This window comes from Garra rufa, chromosome 9 (genome assembly GCF_049309525.1).
Source record: "Garra rufa chromosome 9, GarRuf1.0, whole genome shotgun sequence".
In the NCBI taxonomy this organism is placed as follows: domain Eukaryota; kingdom Metazoa; phylum Chordata; class Actinopteri; order Cypriniformes; family Cyprinidae; genus Garra; species Garra rufa.
The window spans coordinates 21,107,706-21,117,151 of record NC_133369.1 but is presented as its reverse complement, the minus strand read 5'-3'; the positions used below and the strand labels follow the sequence as shown (position 1 = coordinate 21,117,151).

General features: G+C 35.8%; 1 protein-coding gene across 1 annotated transcript; it reads left to right on the top strand.

Annotated features, from left to right (window-relative positions):
* The first annotated feature begins 424 nt into the window (after positions 1–424).
* On the top strand, positions 425–8,459 carry tmem79b (transmembrane protein 79b). The gene is made up of 5 exons (XM_073847635.1): positions 425–523; positions 1,772–2,389; positions 5,373–5,567; positions 5,714–5,936; positions 7,431–8,459. Exons 1-5 carry the CDS (start codon positions 520–522, stop codon positions 7,624–7,626), a joined length of 1,236 nt encoding a protein of 411 aa, XP_073703736.1. The 5' UTR covers positions 425–519; the 3' UTR covers positions 7,627–8,459.
* The last annotated feature ends 987 nt before the right edge of the window (positions 8,460–9,446 follow it).

Genomic DNA, 9,446 nt, shown 5'->3' with positions numbered 1-9,446 from the left:
AACTCCCGTTATAATAAAAAAAAGCTGTCTACTCTGTAAAATTAATCTTTTACACACATTTGAGACAGTTCAGAGTGTAGAATTGAGTCAGTGAGCGTGCCAACCAAACCCCAGTGTTTCATCGATGACTAATCTGAACGCCTCTGATTGGTCATTGCATTATTAAACTCAACAGAATCGTGTGTGATTGCTTGTAATGCCTATTCAAGACAGCCGTTATAGATTTATTTTAATTGTGTAGGGGAACAATTTTTCCCAAACAGTTGTTATTCAGAAACATAAACGGGGCGTATGCACAAATTTTCACTTCACACTTCATTTTAATGAGTTTATGAGTGTGTAAAGCTGACTATATAGTGCTAAAGCGACAATGACAGACAGTGACAAACAAACCTCCCCTTTAAGAGACTGTCCCTTTAACAAACTTCACCTGGACACACCTGAACTTCCACTACGGGAGTTTGCTTACAGTATAGGAAAAACAGTTCAGGAAAAAAAAAAAACATCCTGTCCTGAAATATGGGTGAGTACGTTAGAAAGTTTTATCCTTCTGCTTGAGGTGTTACATGTTCCTCAACCTGTGTCGCTCGGAGAATTTTAGCGTTTTGACATAATGACTTTCGGTCTGGTTAAGGAATCTTCTTCTTATTATTAAAATAAGGCTTGCTGAACACAATAAAGATCAAATGTGTCGTGTAAAGAAAAACAGCTTGAGAATAAGCGCCGTCGTTTACTATGTGGTTCTTCTGAACTCGCTCTTTTTATCTGTCAGAGTTGTTTTGCGGCCTCGTTCGCTTTCAGTTATTAGTCTGCGAGCTAATCGTGCTAGTTTCGTGCTAAATACATTTTCACAGGATCGATAGATTGGAGAAACCAACTTGCTTTTACGCTTTTGACAGCTAGTATTTATAGTTAATACTTTTGATATTGTTTAACAAACAGTTTTTCATGACAACAACCATAAGGTTTGTTTTATAGAAGTCATAGTTACTTTAGTTTTACTATGTTTATGATTTATGATTTAAGTCTAGCTTAAACTAGTATTTAACTAATCATTAGCAGGTCGACCAGCTACCATTATAAACTGGATTCTCTGTCAGGTTGATCTGTGGTTTCTATGGTCTTGACTAAAATAGTACCATTTTACTAAGGTTATACCTTTTCAGACGATACTACCTAGTTTTTATTTGTTTATTCAATGTTAGGGAATGTAATAATGCGATAATGTGACAATCCTGTGGTTCAGAGAGTAGGCTGTAGTTTAATTCTCAATTAGAGTAAGTTCTTGTTCTGCTTCAATTTAAAATTGAGATTCATATAAATAAGCTTTCTATTGATGTGTGGCTTGGTAGAACAGGACGATATTTGGCCGAGATACAACTATTTGAAAATCTGGAATGTGAGGTTGCAAAAAAAACAAAAACATAATATTGAGAAAATCGCTTGTTGTCCAAATGGTTGTTAGCAATGCATATTACTAATGCAAAATATCTTCATTAAACATGATCTTTACTTAATACCCTAATGATTTGTCATAAAAGCACAATCAATCATTTTGTTCCAACAATAGCAATATTGTTGGCTATTGCTACAAATATACCTGTGCTGCTTAAGACTGGTTTTGTGGTCCAGGGTCACGTTTCATAATATTCTAATATTACATATTAGTTCCAGTAGGTGCTTTCACAAAATGTAAACCTTACAAAATAGCTCAGACTGTTGCCAACTTCTCCAATTCTTTCATTGCCAGATTTTCTGTTTCCATCCTCAGGCACAATGGACACAGGCCCACCTGGACCACCAGCGGTGCCCCAAACGCCTGAATGGGTAGCAGATGTGGACAAGGTAACAAAGAATGTGATCAGCACTGAGAAGGAAGAGAAAGAAGAGAAAAGGATTGAATCTGCAAATATGGAAGCCAGTACCCTACAGTGGCATGAGAAAAAAGCCGAACCACAGATTCTGCCATTCAAGGATGGAGAGACTGCAAGCGTAAAATCAGATTGCATCTCGCTCCAGGGTGGAGTGAGTCGAACGGAGAGCGAGAGGGAGGAATTTGGGTTGAGAGAGAAGAAGGAAGGTGAGAGATGGAGGCAGATGGAAACAGAGAAAGAGGGTGTTTCTGACATTGAGCTGAGAAACAGCGTGAAAAGCACCTTCTCGGAGATAGAGGTGGAGGAGGTGAACATAATGCCAAAGAATGCAGCCGGAGTCTTCAGTCCCAGTATCACCATCCTGCGCTCCACCAGCCAGCAGGAGGCTGCAAACCAGTGGAGAGGTGATGAAGAAGAAGAAGAGAGAAGCCCATTCCTGGGGGGACACGAGACGCATGGAATACCACTAGAAGAGTATTACCACGACTGGCCCGTCACACCCAAATCACACTGCTGTAAGTTCATATTAACGGGATAGTTCACCTAAAAATTAAAATTCTGTCATTAATAGGGTTGTGACGATGAGGAAATTTCCCCACCGGTTAATCGGCACGTGACAACACCGGTAATACCGGTATCACCGTGGGGGTGGGGGTTTGCTCTTTTTTCTGCTTTTAAATAGCTTATAAATGCGTGCGTATTATACTTTCACTTTCAGTTTTGCGGGAATTGGCAATTCGGCGTCAATTGTTTTAATGGACGACAACGAAACTACAAAAAAAACAAACTTTGGACCCAAAATATTGCCAAACAGGTGCTTTTGGACACTAAATCGTCCGCCATTCTCTTTCTGTAAATTCGACTCCTCGCACAGATAATTAACACGTCCAATTCACCATCAGCAATCACACTCCGTATCCAAGCACTACAAGAGAATCCCTTTAAATAGCCAAGCAGTCTTACCTTCATCATCTCTTGTTTTCAGCATCCCTCTCCCTGGGCAGGGGGAGTGCCCCGTGCTCGGCCAAACATGCTTAATGTTTACGCTGTTTATTATATGTAAGCGCAAACTCCTCACGTGATAAATGAAATATGACACATTGTAGCTATGTTCAGTTTTTAATTATATTGCATGCTCTCGTCTTAAGTAAATTATTAAGAATAATATTTTCCATTCATTTCAAATAAATATTTAATAAAAAAACGAATACTAAAAAAAAAAAAAAAAAAGTGGAGACGGTGTCACGGTGGAAAAGTGATGTCACCGGTGTTGCGTCTTAAAACCGGTAACACCGTCAACACCGTCTATCGTGGCAAGCCTAGTCATTAAGTACTCATCCTCATGTTGTTCCAAAGCCTCAAGACCTTTGTTCATCTTTGGAACACAAATTAAGATATTTGTGATGAAATCCGAGAGCTTTCTGACCCTGCATAGACAGCAACACAAAAATAATGACTTTATTCAACAATTTCTTCTATTCCGTGTCGGTCTTTGACGTCGTACAGTACCATGACACATGCGTGTGGTGCCCTTAATATGTTTCTGTGCCTTGAACGTGGCAATTACATTGCTGTCTATGCAGGGTCAGAAAACTTTTTTAATCAAAAATCTTAATTTGTGTTCTGAATATGAACAAAGGTCTTACAGATTTGGAACAAGATGAAAGTATGAGTGTTTAATGACAGAATTTTCATTTTTTGGTGAACTAACCCTTTACATCATTATACATTTCGTAACTTTTAATATACAATATGAATCCGTATTGTCAACTGATATTAGTGATTTAAAGAATTTATTAGGATTGATTAGGACACCAAGATCATGGGATCAATTCCCAGGGAATGCATTAGCGGATAAATGTAAATCTGCTTTTAATAAAAGTTTCTGCTAAATGCATAAATGTGAAAGTAAAAATGACATACTAATTTCCATTTAGATTACCTTTGTCATTATCGTCCACTTACTTAATCTTTAAAAACATTAATTTAATAACTGTTTAATGTAATATTTAGCAAATCTCAAAATAATTATTCCATTTTAATTCACTCATATTTGATTTGTATTTTACATTTTGTTTTTAATGTACAGTGGTGGCCAAAATTATTAGAACAATAGTATTTTCACCAGCTAAAAAATGGTTTAAGTCAGTTATTTCTATCTTTTGATGTAGTGTGTCAGTAGGAAATATCATTTCCAAGCATTAATTGTAATAATCCAGTGAGATGTTTGTTTGCCAGTGCTCCACAGAGATCTGATCTCATCTTCATCCAGTCTGTCTGGAAGGACATGAAGAAACAGAACAAACTGAGACAGACTAAATCCAGAAGAATTGTGGCAACATTTCCATGATGCTTCAAGAAACCTACCTGCAAAGCTACAGTACCGTTAAAAGTTTTAGAAACCTGTGTAAAAATGCTGTAAAATAATGATGCTGTCAAAAATAATGTCATAAATAGATTTTCTTCATCATTTGACCATAGTTTTTCAGGTAGCTTTGCATGTAGGTTTCTTGAAGCATCTTGGAGACGTTGCCACAGTTCTTCTGGATTTAGTCTGTCTTGGTTCGTTCTGTTTCTTCATGTCATTCCAGACAGACTTGATGATGATCTCTCCTCGTGCAAGCAAAAATCTGACTGGATTATTACAATTAATGGCAAAATGAATGTTTGGAAATGTAAACTGATATTTACTACTGACACACTAAAGCAAAAGATAAAATTACGGACTTATAACCATTTTTAGCTGGTGAAAATACTAGTGTTCTAATAATTTTGGCCACCACTATATTTATTTACACACAATAGTATATAATTTTAATATATCTGCATTCCTAACTTTGAACAATTTTATGTATAATCTCACAAATGAATTATATATGGTTTAAATAAGACTTTATGCAAAATGTCTTCAGTGTATTTTTCCTTCAGGTTTGCAAATTGCAAATTCAAAAAACATTTTCACAAAAATATTAAAGGAACACTCCACTTTTTTTGGAAATAGGCTCATCTCCCCCCGAGTTAATAAGTTGAGTTTTACCGTTTTGAAATCCATTCTCCTGTTCTGGCGATATCACTTTTAGCATAGCTTAGCATAGATCATTGAATCCTATTAGACCAATAGCATCGCGTTCAAAAATGACCAACGAGTTTCCATATTTGTCCTATTTAAAACTTAACTCTTCTGTAGTTATTTTGTGTACTAATACTGACGGAAAATGTAAAGATGCGATTTTCTAGGCCGATAAGATTAGGAACTACACTTCCATTCCGGCGTAATAGTCAAGGAAGTTTGCTGCCGTAATATGGCCGAAGCAGGCGCAGTAATATCAGGCAGCACATGCGTGATATTACTCCGCCTGCTTCGGCCATGTTACGGCAGCAAACTTCCTTGACTATTACGCCGGATAAAACTTTTATTATTATAATTGTAAACTTATAAAAGGTAGTGTACTTTTACAAAAGCATGGAAAGTCTGACGTCTCTCTCTCTCTTTCTTAGGTAGCTTTGGTGGATCTAATCGTGATGCTCTTAAACTGGGTGCGTCTATGTTCACCTCTGCCCTGATCTTCCCCTTGTTGGTGTGGGGTGGCTATGTCTTTCTGCCCTTTGATGCCCCTCTGCTTGACAGCGCCCCCCTACGGCTGGTCTACACACTGCGCTGCTCTGTTTTTGCAGTCATACCTATTGTCCTTGGTAAGCAGGAAGTAGATGAATGATGATGTTTTGACTTTATTGACGTTGATAAATTCAGTGTATCTTTGTGTTCTTTCAACACTGAATCATTCAAGCAAAGGGAGCTGTTTGAAAACGGTTGTTGTGTTCTTTCTTTCCACTCTTAGGTATGTTGGTACTAGGTGTGTCCCGTCTGTGGTATCGCTCCTTGAAGCCGCGGTTTGAGGGGGAGAGGGAAGTTAAGCAGGTGGCAGTTCACCAGCGTTATGTGGAGGACTCCATTTCCCTTTTTCTCCTTTACTTCCTCCAGCTAGCTGTCATGGCTGCCTATCTGAATCAGGATCTGCTTAAACTAATTCCTCTTCTCACCATTGTTTTTGCCTTTGGCAGGTACAAAATCACTTCTAAACTTGCAGGACCAAATCTCAGATTTAGAAAGGGCCACTAAATACAAAATAACGGAAATAAAAATAAATTCAAAACTATATTGACATAAAACAACAACTTTGAGTATGCAAAACGATTAGTCGCGATTAATCGATTTAAAATAAGTTTATGTTTGCATACTATATGTGTGTGTACTGTGTATATTTATTGTGTATATGAATACACACACATGTATATATTAAAGAAAAATATGTTAGATTTATATGTGTGTATATATATATATATATATAAGTGTTTACATACAAATATATACAATACATACAGGTATTTTTTTAATATATGTACATATGTGTATTTATATATATACACAATAAAGTATGCAAACATAAACTTTTATTTTAAATCGATTAATCGCGACTAATCATTTTAACACAATGCATATTTTTGCAATCCGCAATAAGTATTGTAGCATATTGTGATATATTGTGGCACAATATACTACCAGTCAAAAGTTTTTGAACGGTAAGATTTTTTTTTTTTTTTTTTTTAAGAAGTCTCTTCTGCTTTTATTTAATCCAAAGTATAGCAAAAAACTGTACAATTTTGAATTATTTTTACTATTCAAAATAACTGTTTTCTATTTGAATATATTTTAAAATGCAATTTATTCCTGTGATATCAAAGCTGAAAACATTTATTATTATTATGTTTATTATGAAAACAGCTGAGTAGAATTTTTTTCAGGTTTCTTTGATGAATAGACAGTTCAAAAGAACAGCATTTAATTTTTTTTATTTATCTAAAATCTTTTGTAACATTATAAATGTATTAATCATCACTTATGATAAATTTAAAGCATCCTTGCTAAATAAAAGTATTAATTTCTATCATTTCTATCCTCCCCCAAACAATGACTCCAAGCTTTTCAATGATACAATGTATAATGTTACAAAAGGTTTTTTTTTTATTTCAGATAAATGCTGATCCTTAGATCTTTCTTTCATCAAAGAATCCAGAAAAAAATGTACTTAACTGTTTTAAATATTGATAGTAATAATAATGATAATAATTTTCTTGAACAGCAAATCAGCATATTAGAATGATTTCTGAAGAATCGTGTGACACTGAAGACTGAAGTAATAATGCTGAAAATTTAGTTTGATCATAGGAATAAAATATATTCAAATAGAAAATAAATATTTTAAATAGAAAAAAATATATTTCAAAATTTCACTGTTTTTGCTGTACTTTGAATTGAATAAATGCAGGCTTGGTGAGCAGAAGAGACTAATTAAAAAACATTAAAAATCTTACTGTTCAAAAACTTGTAACTGGTAATGTATATTGTTATTACAACCCTAGTTGCTTTTTATCATGTTTTTGTTTTATTTTGTTAATTTTTAAATAATACATTTTGAATTGATATTTAATGTGTACTAATAACACTAAAATTTTACTTTTTGTTATATATTTTTAATTTGTCTGTGTGCATCACAGACTTCTGTACTGGATCGCAGCGGCTTGTGACAGCAGTTTGAGAGGTGTCGGCTTTGGATTCTCGTTTCTGCCGATGCTGGTTATGCTGGTGGCCAACCTCTACTTCATCTTCCTCTCTGAATCCGGAGGCTCCATCTTTGCTCCAGATATCCCAGAAGCACCTGTTCCTCCAACCAAACAGCGGTTCTGGGGCTGAACATGTCACATCTGACACCTCTGCTACTGCCAAATGTAGACTGGCTCTCTTTAGGCTTAGAGCCAGTTTAAAGTGGACTATTAGACATTTGAATCTGAGAATTTAATGTTGTTAATCCAACTGTGATTTCACTTTGCTCTCGTATTCTTTGCTTTCCTGAGTACTTTTATATTATGTCCTGGTGGGATGAAATTGCCTGAACTCCAGTCAAAGGAAAGAGAGAAGGAGTAGAGCAAAGAGGGAATCGTTTTTTGTTTTTTCTCTTTGAACTAACTTATAAATAGTTATGTAGCGAAACTTTAGACACTAAACTGCAAATTAAAATGAACTACCCTATATTGCAGCCAAACATGAGCACAGAGCAGATGCAGAACAAGATTCATCACTCAAAAGAGCTTTAAATAGACTTCAACTCATCTATTAAAATGAGAATGTCAACCAGAAGAAAACAAAATTCCAAATATTTATTCCACAAGTATGTTTTTTTTTAAATTTGGTTAGGCAATGTTTGCTTATTCAAGACTGTAGTGTGTGGTGTAAAGTCAGTGGCCTGCCTGAACTTGTAATTTTCCACAACCGCTCCTCCATCTCTCTTTGATCATTTAAGGGCAATGTGATGTTTACTATGTACAAATCGTAGACATATATTTTTAACAGATTTATATAAAGGTATAACTCCAGTTATCAATAGATTTTATAAGTGAAATTCTAATTAAAGCTACAAAGAGATATCAGATATATAAAACTGTAGCCTAGTGCTAATGAATGTATTAAAGTTGGAATTCATTCCTGTTTTGTTATATTTTCATAAACATTATTTTTAACAAATGCAATATTTTCTGAGTGACTTTTTTTTTAATGAATAAATGTAAAAACGCAGTTCATCGCATACGACGGACGGTGGTCGTTTGAAACCTGTTCAACAAGTTACATTTTTTGTCGGAGGGCAAAAAAGTATTTCCGACTACCTGCTGTCATTTGATAGCTCGAATACATGGAAAGTTGACGGCGAACCTCCAGCAGTATTAAAAATAATACTTTTGTATCATATACTGTATAAATCTGACGCCGAGGCAGAATGACAGCTCAAGGCCGAAGGAAACACAGCGCTTGTTTGTTTCGGATAAGGGAGAATTGTCCATTTCGAAAGCTGAGGAGAAGCGTGTGCAATGGTAAGAAGACCGGTGATGTAACTTGATTTACTACCAAGTTATTTAATTCATGCCAGCGATTAAAGCCTACAAAATGTTTAATAACAGAATTTTAAATAAAATATACAGTCTGTTCTTGAAGAGAAGGTTGTCGCTGAATGTGAGACAAATCGTGATACGCGCGTTTGTCTCAGTCTCGTCCAGTGTTAAAATGAACCTAAACTGTCGTTTTGACCCTTGAGTGCAGGTTGTGTGTTTGCTGATATGCTTAGAGTAATTTTATTTGTTGGTTGTGCCAGCTGGCTGTCGGAAGTTGCAAATAAAGTTACGTAATACCACTTGTTTTATCAACCACATTGCACAGACTCGAGGAGCACGCTTGTGCCCACTGGAGGCCAATGGAGAACATTAGAAGCTCCGCCTCAGGCTGGATCCTCTGGGTCAAACTCCGGGATAAACAGAGCCGTCAGAGTCGAGACCTACTCGAGACCCCCTCAGTCTGATTCCCACCTGCAAGAAGAGTTCGCAGGTCAGCTTTAATTTAACATTACCTTAGTTGCAACAATTAGCAGTTTACTAGATTTACCTCCGCAACAAAACTAGACAATCCATAAATGTTTTTTTTTTTCCTGAAATATTGTGAATATTCATCGCCCAAAAGTTGAAGGA

What these genes read in the sequence shown, in the direction of transcription:
- tmem79b (XM_073847635.1), top strand. An exon ending in CACACCCAAATCACACTGCT is followed by an intron (nt 2,390 to 5,372) that starts GTAAGTTCATAT and finishes TCTCTTTCTTAG; the next exon opens with GTAGCTTTGGTGGATCTAAT. An exon ending in ATTGTTTTTGCCTTTGGCAG is followed by an intron (nt 5,937 to 7,430) that starts GTACAAAATCAC and finishes TGTGCATCACAG; the next exon opens with ACTTCTGTACTGGATCGCAG.